Source organism: Anabrus simplex, chromosome 6 (genome assembly GCF_040414725.1).
Source record: "Anabrus simplex isolate iqAnaSimp1 chromosome 6, ASM4041472v1, whole genome shotgun sequence".
Classification (NCBI taxonomy): domain Eukaryota; kingdom Metazoa; phylum Arthropoda; class Insecta; order Orthoptera; family Tettigoniidae; genus Anabrus; species Anabrus simplex.
The window spans coordinates 257,205,970-257,219,331 of NC_090270.1; the positions used below are offsets into that span (position 1 = coordinate 257,205,970).

The 13,362-nt window shown below is 38.7% G+C and overlaps 2 protein-coding genes across 4 annotated transcripts in view; one reads left to right on the top strand and one right to left on the bottom strand.

Annotated features, from left to right (window-relative positions):
* Positions 1-9,534, bottom strand: part of dor (vacuolar protein sorting-associated protein 18 dor) — a 291,400-nt gene extending 281,866 nt beyond the window's left edge. The window contains exon 1 of one of the 2 annotated variants that reach the window (XM_067149280.2): positions 9,491-9,534. The gene's annotated coding sequence lies outside the window, so the exon portion shown is untranslated. Of the gene's footprint in view, positions 1-9,191 lie in introns of both variants that reach the window. The other variant, XM_067149279.2, reaches the window with a different exon arrangement.
* Positions 9,535-9,810: 276 nt separating this feature from the next.
* Positions 9,811-13,362, top strand: part of Tcs4 (Threonyl-carbamoyl synthesis 4) — a 92,692-nt gene continuing 89,140 nt past the window's right edge. For both annotated transcript variants that reach the window (XM_067149283.2, XM_067149284.2), the window contains exon 1: positions 9,811-10,250. In XM_067149283.2, coding sequence (XP_067005384.1) covers positions 9,964-10,250 — 287 coding nt within the window. In that variant the 5' untranslated portion in view covers positions 9,811-9,963. The remainder of the gene's footprint in view (positions 10,251-13,362) is intronic.

Sequence of the window (13,362 nt, forward strand, 5' to 3'; positions counted from 1 at the left end):
TTAGTAAGATTTCTGGGGATATACTAAAGGCAATGAGTTGGGATATAATGCCCTGAAATACTTATTTTATAACCGTTTGCATGAAGGAGTGATACCAATGAATGGAGAGCACTACCCAGTATGCAAGGGAGAGGGTGATAAACATAAAGTAGATAATTACAGGCCAGTCAGCTTGACATGTGTTACATGTAAGATGTGGGAAGGCATATTTTCTGATTATGTTTGCAAAATTACTAACTGGTTTGATAGCAAGTAGTTCAGGTTTAGGAAAGATTATTGTAGTGAGGCTGAACTTCTAGGATTTCAGCAAGATATAGCAGATATTATAGATTGATGATGATGATGCTTGTTGTTTTAAGGGGTCTAACATTGAAGGTCATCGGCCCCTAATATTATAGATTCAGAAGGTCAAATGCACTGTATTGTTACTAACATATCCAAGGCTTTTGATAGGGTAAACCATGAAAGATTTTTGACAAAAATTAGGGCAACTGGGTTAGACAGAAGAGTGGTTGAAAGAGTGGCTAAATTTATAGAAAATAGAACTCAAGAGTATTAGAGTATGTTAAGCATAATCTGATCCTGTAATCATAAAAACAGGGGTCCCACAGGGCAGTATTATTAGACCTTCCAATTTGTTTTCTTATATATATAAATAAATGAAATGCGTAAAGAACTGGAATCACAGATAAGGCTTTATGAGAATTATGTTAAAATGTATAGAGTAATAAGTTACAGGATTGTGAGCAACTACAAAAAAAAAACATAGACAATGTTGTCATATGGACAGCAGACAATGCTGATTGTAACCGGGAATAAAATTCAGGTTGAAATTTTCACCAAGACAAAGTCCTCTCAGTCTTAATTACTGTGTTGATGAGGTGATAGTACTTAACAGCAATCGCTATAAGTACTTCGATGTTAATACAAGGAATGTTCTTAATTGGGATAATCACATTAATAAGGTTATCAGGTACATCCTGCTACCGTATGCAACAGTACATGGTACTACCTGCGACCTTTCTGGCTGAGGGTTGGGCGGCCGTTGCCAAACCTGACAAACTAAGCAAGAACCAATGGCTATGGGCAGAGGAGTTCACCCTTAGGGGGCTTGTTGAAGCCATTGTGTAGGAAATGACACATAAATTCAACAGGAAGCTGCTGCCTTACAGATGTGGCAGGGGACTGCTAAAGGCTAAGTCAGATAACCCTGACAGAAAATCTTCTCTAACGTTAGGCCTAACAAGTCAGTTGGAGAGTAACTGCAATCGCTGTGAACACTTATAGGATCCTCGGATGCAAACAAAGAACTTGGAGTAGACAGTAGCACCCACAGGCTTACATCAGGTATGATGGCTTACAGCCTGATGATAGGCCAGGCCTAGCAATTGTGCAACGACCCCAGAGAAGACAACGCACTCAAATAGGAACAATCCATGTAATGAGTTTGACTGGGAAATGTGAAGAGTTAGTGGATATCGTGGAGAGAAGGAAAATATCAATCCTAGGACTGAGTGAAACTAAATGGAAAGGTAAAGGGAAGAGAGAGTTGAGGAAAAACTATACCCTCTACTGAAAAGGTAGAATATTGTCAAAAGAGTTAGATGGTATTACAGAGATCCAATACATCAATGAGAGGATTATAAAGGCAACAGTTCACCTTGACACTAGTGAAAGTGTATGCCCCTCAGACGGGTTGCAGTCAAGATGAAAAGAACAAGTTTCCTGAAGACCTAGAAGAGACCATCAGTGAAGAGAGGGCAATCATAATTGGAAACCTCAACGCACAGCTCGGGAGAGACAGGAATGGTTATGAGAAGGTGATGGTACCACATGGCTATGGGAGAAGGAATTCAGAAGGGGAACATCTCCTAGACTTCTGTATAAGAAACTTTGGTAGTAAAAAAACAATTGGTGCAACAAAAGAGTCAGTCACAAGATTACCCGTTACAGCTGGGATGGAAAGAGCAACACAGTCATTATGTGATTACAGATAAAGAAAGAAGTAGACTTGTGACTGATGTCAAGGTGATTCCAAGTGAGAATCTCAATAGCAACCACCGGTTATTAGAAGCAGATCTGAAAGACAATGTACCAAAGATAACAACCAGGAAATTACCTAAGATTAAGGTGTGGGAACAATAACAGATTGGAAAGAGGACTGACTATCAGGACGGTATAAGAGGAGAGTGGACAAGATTTAAAAACACCTTGATAAAAGAAGCAATAGAGGTTTGCGTGAAGACAAGTGCAAGAGTAAGGGAAAAAGAGACACCCGGGTGGAATGAAAGAGTAAGATCCTCAATAAAGGAAAGGAACATAGCACAAAAAGAATGAGATAGAAAGAAATCCAAGCCAGGACAGGTAAGGGATGAGGGGAAGATCAGAGACCTCGAGCAAGTTTACCGGGACAAGAAATTGAGAGTTAAAAGAGTAGGAGAAGAGGAGAAGATAAAGTGCTGGGAGAAATTTACTCAAAAACTGGAGGAAGACAGCAGGGGCAATATGAAACGATTGCTCAGAGTGATAAAAAACAAAAGGAATTCAGTTGAAACCATCAAAGCAATTGAAGATCCTAATAGAAACCTGGCCATGAAAGAAGAGGACATCAGAGAGATTCTGAGGTATCATTCTGATCACCTATTGAACAGGACAGAATCAGATCAGAGAACAAAAGAACCAGCTGTTGAAACCTACACAGAGGAACCTCCCATTACATGGCAGTGGTGATTATTGTTTTAAGAGGAAGTACAACTAGACAACCATCCTCCCATTACATGGGCAGAAGCAGCCCTTAAGAAGATGCCGCAAGGGAAATCCCCAGGAATCAATGAAGTCATGGACATAATTAAAGCAGCAGGAGTCCAGGGTTTACAGTGGCTACACAGAGTGCTCCATGCAGTTTGGAAAGATAGCAAGATACCTACTGATTGGAGCAAGGGTGTCATTATCCCCCTGTTTAAATAAGGAAATCTCCAAAAATGCTCCAACTACTGGGGAATAACACTCCTTTCTCATGGGCTTAAGATTCTTGAGAAAAAGAGAGCAGACTGTGACTCATCTTAGAGCCACAGTTAGAAGAGGAACAGTATGGCTTCAGGCCTAACAGGTCCACAACAGACCTAATCTTCAGTGTCCATATGTTAATCGAAAAATCTTGGGAAATTAGGCAAAGATCTATTTATGGTTTTCCTTGATATTGAGAAGACATATGACATCATAGCAAGAGAGAAGACATGGGAATGCCTGAGAAAAAAGAATGTGCCAGAGGGACTGTGAGGAAAGTTCAGATACTGAATGAGAACTGTACCAGCTGTGTGCGATTGAATGATGGACATTCATCCTGGTTCCAGACCAAAAGTGGAGTCCAGTAAGGTAGTACACTTTTCTTCTTCTTCTTCTTCATTCCCTTTTCCAGATTCTCTCTGGGTAGGGTAGATTACCAAAGACCTCCACCTTACTAGATCTTTCCACTACTCCTCTTCTAGTACTTTATTGCTATCAACTCCTCTATTTGCAATACAGTCCGCAAAAGAGCTCCATCTCATTCTAGGCCGCCCCTACGCCTCTTTGCAGTTTCTGTATCCCTAAATATTCTCTTTGGTGTTCTATCTCCAAGCACTCTCATCAAGTATCCAAAGCATTTCAGCTTTGCTATATCAATCTCTTCTTTAAGTTTGCACACTCCCACGCTTCTTATTTCCTCATTTCGTATTCTATCTTGTCTTGCCTTTCCCTGTGTGCTCCTCAAGAACCTCATTTCAGCTGCTTGTATTTTACTTTGGTTCCCCTTAGTCAACGTCCAGGCTGCTGAAGCATAGGTCAGTACAGGTTTAAAATAGGATGAGTATAAAACCTTCTTGCACCTTCATTGGCACATCTTTGTTCCAAACAATGTCTCTCACACACTGGTAGAAACTTGCAGACTGCTGTATTCTTAAATTAATTTCTCCATCCAAATTTCCATCTTGTGATATCACATTGCCCAAATATTTAAAACTTTTCACTACTTCAAGAGGTTCATTTCCTATTTTTATTACTCCCCTGGATTTTTTGTTACCTCTCATCATGATCAAAGTCTTGCTTTTCACAGCACTAATCTTAATTCAAAAATTCCTTACCTCCTCATTCCATAAATCAACTTGTGTCTGTACTTCCTCTTCATTATCTCCCCAAACTACAATGTGATCAGCAAAGAGCATAGACTTTACTTGCTCGCCCATCTTCTCCTTGACATTATGTAGAATTCTATCCATGATGACAAGAGTAAGGGAGTCAATACACTTCCCTGTCTTAAGCCTGTCTCAACTCTGAACCATTCAGTTTGACCCACTTTGGTTCTAACACCATAGCTGCCAACTTTTAGAAATAAAAAATAGGAAGATTTTTTAATTCTTGGATTTCATCACATTACTCCAATTTTCACTATCTCGAAATGACTTAAATTTTCCAGCCGTTTGTCCTATGCTTCAAGTGTATTTATTTCTCTATTACTCGAAATTCGGTTACACGAATTTCTCGATTTCTCGAAGCAAACGTTTCCTCCCTTGAAGCAAAAAATATTCTGTAACTCGAATTGTGTGCAACATTAATTGTGCAATACAGCATTTGTGGTTTGTGAGGAACAGTTGACTAGTAAGGAAAGGGTTACAGTGAAGCTGGGAACTAATATGACAGGAACCGAAAAATTCGATCTGCTGGTAATCGGAAAATTGGCAAAGCCTCGCTGTTTCTCGGGTGTTAGTTAATTACCGGTCATGTACGAAAGCAAGCCCAGAAGTCGCAGATGACAAGCTCCATTTACGAAACTTGGCTGCGTGGTACTGACGAGAAGTTTCAATATGAAAGGAGGAAAGGTTAACCGCCACAAGAAGAGACTAACAAATTTTTTTTTTCCAAAGGTGTTAACGGAGCTATATTTCTTGTTTCACTACTGTATGTACTGTATCCTGTCTTCTACAAAGTTACTATAATAAGTGTTATAATTAAAGTGATGCCTTAAAATAGAGTTTTTAAGTAGGCCTACTGTTAAAAATAATGTAACCGGGCGAGTTGGCCGTGCGGTTAGGGGAGCAAGGCTGTGAGCTTGCATCCGGGAGATAGTGAGTTTGAACCCCACTGTCGGCAACCCTGAAGATGGTTTTCCGTGGTTTCCCCATTTTCACACCAGGCAAATACTGGGGCTGTAACTTCATTAAGGCCATGGTCGCTTCCTTCCCATTCCTAGGCCTTTTCTGTCCCATCGTCGTCGTAAGACCTATCTGTGTCGGTGCGACGTACAGCGAATGGCAAAAAAAAACTTGGAGAGACTTGTGGCAGGAAAACAGATTATGGAAAGACCAAGAATCCACTGGATGGACATCATAAGGATGGGCACTGAAGATCGGGGAAGGACACTGGAGGACATCGTTAACAATGGAATGTATCTCAATAAGACAGAATGGAAGACGCTCGCCAACAGTACCCGGGAAACTGGAACTGTAAAATGATGACGACGATGATGAATAAGGTTGTAAAGAAAGGTTACAGATCTCTTCACATGGTTATGAGCGTATTTAGGGGCAGTAGTAAGCTAGTAAAGGAGAGAGCATAGAAGTCTCTGGTAGGACCCCAATCAGAGTATGATTCCAGGGTATGGGATCCACACCAGGAATTCTTGATATGAAAACTGGAGAAGATCCAAAGGAAAGCAGCATTATTTGTTCTCGGTGATTTCTGACAAAAGAGTAGTGTTATGAAAATCTTACAGACTTGGGGCTGGGAAGATTTGGGAGTAAGGAGACGAGCTGCTCAACTAAGTGGTATGTTCTGAGTTGTCAGTGGAGAGATGGCATGGAATAATATTAGTAGATGAATTAAGCTTGAAAGGAAAAGTAAAAAAGATTCTAATATGAAGATAAAGTTAGAATTCAAGTGGACAAATTGGGGCAAATATTTGTTTACAGGATGAGGAGTAAGGGAATGGAATAGTTTATCAAAGGAAATGTTTGATAAATTTGAAAGTTCTTTGAAAACATTTAAGAAAAGGCCAGATAAACAACTGATAGGGAATCTACCAACAGGGTGACAGTCCCAAATGCAGATCATTAATGACTGATTGATCGCCTGACTGATCAAGGGCAAAGAAGTACAGGAGCAAGAGTCAGATGATGAAGCTTCACAACACCACAACTCAGAATTGAATGTTAACACCTATCGTGAAACCTGCAAAATTTCTCTGCGATTACTTATAATTTAGAGGTATTTGAAGCCAAATATGGAGCGAGAATGGTAGGAGAGGGCCAGGACACCGAACCCACTTATACGCAAAACACACAAGACAAATACCTACCTACCACAAAAAGTGTATAGTGAAAATAAAGTTGTATTAAGGCAAACTCTGGTGTATGTAAGCATGTTTAGATCCTCCTTTGTTAGGTAAAAAAAGTGAAATTTTAAGTGTTGTATGTATGTAAACAACAGGGGATAGTGTTTGTGCAATAAACCAACTTTAATGGATTTATCACCTACATCCTGCATTGCATGTTTAAGGGGTATGCAATTACGCATTTATTTCAACTGTCTGCCCAGAACCTGTTCCAAGCAGAAACCTGTCTACAACAGAAAATATATTTACAGTCACGTGCAATTCTGTGATAGGCAAGTTCAATTATACATATTTAGATAATAATATTTGCTTTACGTTCCATTAACTACTTTTATGGTTTTAGGAGACGCCAAGGTGAAAAAGATGTTGATTCCCATAGGGAACCTGAAATATTTGTTCCGAATGAGTAAATTTATAATACCAATATTGTTGGTCCATTATTGGAGACTATAAATTTTCATGACGCCAATACACACTTCATATACTGATACTAGAGTTTTAGCATGGGTCCATGTGACCTGATATTTGTCAATTGCTGCATTTAAGATACCATCAAATAAATCAATACATGAGTACTGTAATAGAGTTCTCTGTGTTACATTGCATCATTTTTATTTTGATTATTGTTTCTTAAGAGCATGTGAATTTTGTCCCGAAAGGAGTTCTTTTACGTGTCAGTAAATCTACCGATATGAGGCTGGCGTATTTGAATATACCTTCAAATACCACCGGACTGAGCCAAAATCGAACCTGTCAAGTTGGGGTCAGAAGGATAGCGTCTCAACCGTCTGAGCCACTCAGCCCAGCATACATATTTAGTTTGTGCTGTGGAAGAAAAACTAAGTTGCTATAGGCCTATATGCTTTAGCAACATTTCAATGCCAGATGCTTCATCCCCACTTAGCCTATATAAACTAATCAACATTCACGATAGAGGAGACCTTCGCTACTATCCCAAACTTTGCTTTGTAGGGCTAATAAGACACATGCTAGAATTTGTTTAGGCTGCTTTACTATACTGGTACTGCAAGAAATCTAGATATATATTGAAAACTACTGAAAACAATCCATAAGCACTTGATACTCCCTCCCTTACTGAAATGTAGTGCCTGATATCATCAAGAAATTATGTTAGGCCAATGTTAGCAAATGTTGTAAAAAAACAAAAACAGATAATGTGTTTCGCTATGTGTGCTACAGTAAACTGCTGTTCAAAAAGGTGCTGAAACTATGAATTATGCCAACGGTGTGTAAAAGTCTGAAATTCAAAGGTATGACCATATGATTATGTTATACTCATATGCTCTTAAGTAACAATATTCAAAATTAAAATGATGCAATGTAACACTGAGAACTCTATTACAGTACTCATTTATTGATTTATTTGATGGTTTAAACTCTAGTAACGGTATATGAAGTGTGTACTGGCGTCATGAAAAGCATCTGAGGTAAAGTCACGCAAGGTTCCATTTGTTTCCGCTATGGAATGAAAACTCCATCCATTCACTCCACAGTATGCAGAGCTTATAGACTTTCAAAAATTCGTTTATAACCAGTCTGAATAGGCTATATCTATTTCTGAACCCTTGCAAACTACATTAACAATTCGACTTTACCCTCTGCGCCAGTGTTGCAGATATTTCACTCAAATGATATAAGTGCAATTGAGCTACAGAACTTACTAGAAACAATCTGGTTATTGTACTCAGACTGTGAACGAAATTCTATAGGTCCCTACTTTTTATCATTATGCAATATTTTAATGTTCATGTAATATTCTCAAGCATCATCGTAAAACAGAACTCAGACATTTTAATGACAATGTATACTTTTAATGTAACGAAACTGTATCAAGAATATTTTAATATCCATTTCATGTATCTAACCATATATCATAACGTATGTTATTGTACTGTACATAGGCTATAGCTCTTAACTTACCACTAGTTTTATCACTTTATAAGAAGATATTGTTCAAGGACTCGACAATTAATGTGTACTCAATTAAGGTTGATGATGACCCAAAGTAGGGTCAAAACTAGTCCCTGGTAACACATTGTGATGTAAATATTTGCACTGCAAGTAATGTTAAGTATTGAATAGGTGGAATAAAACTTTTAAAAATCAAATTAGATATTTAAAAAAAAAGAAAACAGCACCGACCCCAGGAAACTGACAAAGGCCAGGAATAATAATAAAAATAATAATATGAAATTAGGTTGTACGCAAAATCAGCAGTATGGAACTCAGTAGCTGTAGCCGCTTAAGTGTGGCCAGTATCCAGTATTCTGGAGGTAGTGGGTTCGAACCCAATTGTCAGCAGCCCTAAAGATGGTTTTCTGTGGTTTCCCTTTTTTTGCACCAAGCAAATGCTGGAGCTGTACCTTAATTGAGGCCACGGCTGCTTCCTTCCCATTCATAGCCCTTTCCTATCTCATCGTCGCCGTAAGACATATTTGTGTCAATACAACGTTAAGCAACTTGTAAAATAATAATAATAATAAAAAAAAAATCAGCAGTGGTAGAGCAGGCAGTAACCAGACGTAAGGAAAGGAAACAGAGATGGTGATGAGTTCTACCTACAAGATACCAAAGATAGTTAAGAGAATGGATGAGCCTCACTACAGTGTGTGTGTGTGTGTGTGTGAAAGAGACAGAGAGCTTGGCAATATGTGGAATGTTACACATATGCTAGTATTACAGTACATTACGTCAGAATATCAAGTGCAACGGTAAAAGAATACAACTTTGCTACCTTTAAAAGACTAACACTCTAATACACCAAAGATCACTTTAACTATCTATCTTTCAGAGAGTACCGTACCTTAATTACTTCAGTGATAGACACAAATACGAGGCTTAGTATTCCTATCAGCAGCCTCTTAATGTAAAATACGGCGGAGTTTCGACGTCCTTCTCACATAGAAACGTATTCCTTAGTAACAAGACATACCAGTTAACCTCTACTGTCACTCCAGAGATTGAAGCACGAAATTCGATTGGCAGCCTAATCATTCCTCTGACACATAGTTGAAGAAAGTGTTCATGTGTATACACTACAAGAAACAACGTGTTAGAATATCAGACCGTTTATTTGAGCTAACAGATCAGAAAATGACTAACCTAACTATTTACTAATGCAAATGTCAAACAAGCTAACATTTTACAACTGTTTGTCAGATGATTAAAACAAATGCCGCCGAGGCTGCGAAATCTCAATACCAACTTTCCTCAGTAATGACCTTTTACTTACACTCTAATTTAGACTTTAGGTCTACAGTCTATTCATATTTCCGAATTACTGAATAAAATTATATTAATTAATAATCGACTTTCATAGTTGTAAACAATGTTTTCACAGATTACATTTTAAACCGCAACACAGAGTATAATATCAAGTTGCAATGTTGGAATTTGGTACATAACAGCTGAATAATCACAAACTCCAAAATAAGCAAACCCTTACATTTTAGGTGAAAAGTGATCTTAAGTTTGATTTTAGATTTGTTTAATTCCTTGTTATGAATTATACTCGGAACGCCATATTTTTATATACATATATAACTTGATTCTCTCTTAAAAATGGCTAATGATAGATGACTGTTGCATGGAATAAAGTTGTGATTCAGAAGAATTTGTTCTTAAACATGCGATTACTGGTGAAATGTAGAAAAGAACTAATAAATAGATGTATTATTCACATCGCGGAAAAATGGAGAGGAAAATCGTGGAACACTTCAAGTTACTTTCATATTTCAACATCCAGCCGCAGTCTTATACTTGGAATAGAAACTAGTTGTGATGACACTGGATGCGCTATCGTAGATAACAGTGGACGTATCTTAGGAGAAGCTCTACATTCACAACAAGAAACTCATCTCAAGTAATTTGTGTTTGTACTATTTTTTCTCGACTCGTTTTGAATGTTAGCCCACCATTTTTTTTTTTTTTTTTTGAGTGTTAAATATATAATAAATACAATACAGTACCCTTTTCAGCTGATATGTTTAGTCAAAAGATGTCAAGTCATATGTAGATGAAGGTGGTTGTCTTATAGAAGAGTTAGCAGTTTCATTCGGTAATTTAGAAGTTGAGCCATTATCATCAACAACCCCATATGTGGTTTAACTGATCATTCACATCCAGGAAATCCAGTAAATAACCCAGTATGTCTGTGGGGTACTATCCTAGAGGATTGTCATCATCTTCATTTCCCGTTTCCAGCTTCCCGGGTCGGGTTGTGAATCGAGGACATCCATCGCTGCCTGTCTCTCCACTGCTCTTCTCCTTTTTTAAGTACATCTTCTGGTTTTCCTCCCCCTCTTCTCTATGCACTCCCACACTGAATCTGTCCACCTCTTTCGGGGTCTTCCTTGTGGTCTCTTTCCTGTTAACGTCTCCGAAAAAGTTTTTTTTGGCTTTCTCCTCCCATTCCCACCATATGTCCATACAACTTTAGCTTTGTTGTTTCTCTCCTATCTTGAAGTTTCAAGATTCCTGTCCTTTTTCTTATCTCTTCATTTCTAATTCTATCCTTTCTGGTCTTGCCCTCAATACCTCTTAGGAATTTCATCTCTGCTGCCTGTATTCTACTTTCCTCTCGTTTTGTTGTAGTCCACGATCCAGCTGCATAGGTTAGTGTGGGGTCATAATAGGTTGAATATAATACTTTCTTACATTTCTTCGAGACATCTTGGGTCCACAAAATAGCCCTTACACTCTGGTAGAAGCTGTTTGCTTGTTGTATTCTTTCCCCAGTTTCCTCGGTTATCTTTCCATCTTCTGTAATCACACTTCCCAAGTACTTGAAACTTTTAACCACTTCCAGAATTTTACCATTCATTTTTATCTTTCCTCTCCCTTCCTTTCCCTTGTCATCACTATTGTTTTACTTTTCTCTGTGCTTACTTTCATCCCAAATTCTTCTGTTTCTTGATTCCATACACCTACTTGTTTTTGCACTTCCGTATCATCCTCACCCCATATCACTATGTCATCTGCAAAAAACATGGGTTTTATTGCCTGTCTTCCAAATCTCTGTTTAATGTTCTTATGAATTTCATCCAATTTTATCCTATAGGATAAACACTTTTTTTTTCTTTACAATGTGCTTTACGTCGCACCGACACAGATGGGTCTTATGGCGACGATGGGATAGGAAAGGCCTAGGAATGGGAAGGAAGCGGCCTTGGTCTTATTTAAGGTACAGCCTCAGCATTTGCCTGGTGTGAAAATGGGATAAACCATCTTCAGGGCTGCCGACAGTGGGGTTCAAACTCACCATCTCCCGGATGCAAGCTCACAGCGGTGCACCCCTAACCGCATGGCCAACTCACCCGGTTAACACCTATTTATATGGTTGCAGAACATCAGTGTGGCCTCAGATAAAGCCACTCAACTTTGGCATGATCATCTGTCTTTGCACTATTTGCTGTTTAAACTGTGCATTTCTCCCACTCCCCCCTCCTCTTTGCTTTTGTTTTTCAGTGTATAATGCATGTGTATTATGTAAATTTTTCCTTCAGATTGCGAATTATGACTTGTTCTTAGATTGATTCTTGGTTTAAAACGCTAAGATCCATTTGTACCCTACTCTTTATAAGCATTGTATTTTATTTTTCAATAGTACCATTAGTGGAGCCATTATATTCACACGCCATGGGTAGCAAGTAAGAGAGAACCGAGCTCGGTAGCTGCAGTCGCTTAAATGCGGCCAGTATGCAGTATTCGGCAGATAGTGGGTTGGAACTCCACCGTCGGCAGCTCTGAAGATGGTTTTCCATGGTTTCACATTTTCACACCAGACAAATGCTGGGGCTGTACCTTAATTAAGGCCACGGCTGCTTCCTTCCCACTCCTAGTCTTTTCCTGTCCCATTGTCGCCAATTGACCTATCTGTGTCGGTGCAACGTAAAACAACTTGAGCAAGTAAGAGAAGCCATATACTGTCGAACTTCTCTTCGAGGACACTGTCAGTTCTGAGGAAAAATGTCTGTTACGAGAGGTGTCCGCTGCAACAAGTTTGTAAAAAATATAATCAAACATTTTAATGGCAAAGAACATTAAACTTAAACACAAGCATATATATCTTTATTTTGATTATTCTAAAGCATTTCTGTTTGAATATTTTCATGGGAGATATTACAGGTGATTTTACATCTTTTACAAACATTACAGCTTCATGAAGTAATCATTAAGCTTTTTCTGTGTAATTTTAGCACATGTTTTCTTAACTGCAATATTCTCAAAAGGGAATAAAGTCTGTTATATGGTTTCATTGTGTTATTGCCGTACTCACAGTCCAGCGTGACACACAAATTGTTCATCTGTTTAAGCATATTTAGTCCCTGCTTCACTGCCAGAACATCTTGTGTTTGTTCCACCTCACTATCATCGTTAGTTTTCATTCCTAATTCTGGCTCTGTAAAACTAAAATAAGTTTAATTTAAAGTGCTCCTACCGGGCGAGTTGGCCGTGCGTGTAGAGGCGCGCGGCTGTGAGCTTGCATCCGGGATATAGTAGGTTCGAATTCCACTATCGGCAGCCCTGAAAATGGTTTTCCGTGGTTTCCCATTTTCACACCAGGCAAATGCTGGGGCTGTACCTTAATTAAGGCCACGGCCGCTTCCTTCCAACTCCTAGGCCTTTCCTATCCCATCGTCGCCATAAGACCTATCTCTGTCGGTGCGACGTAAAGCCCCTAGCAAAAAAAAAAATTTAAAAAAAATAAAGTGCTCCTTTTGTACAACTATTGATGGCTCCTGGGTATAGTAGAAATATTTATGAAGTTCAGTGAATTAAAGCTGAAAATTTAGGTTAAAAGAGTTAAAAACTATCTATGACGAGAAAGGAATGAATGCTAAGTCAGGGTGCTTAGCCAGTACCTTACAATACATGCAAGACACAATTACTTTATAACTTGATAACACAAAAAGCTTACCGCAAAATGCAACTGCCAGTCGCCCTCAAGATCGTTACAATGAGGAATATTCAAT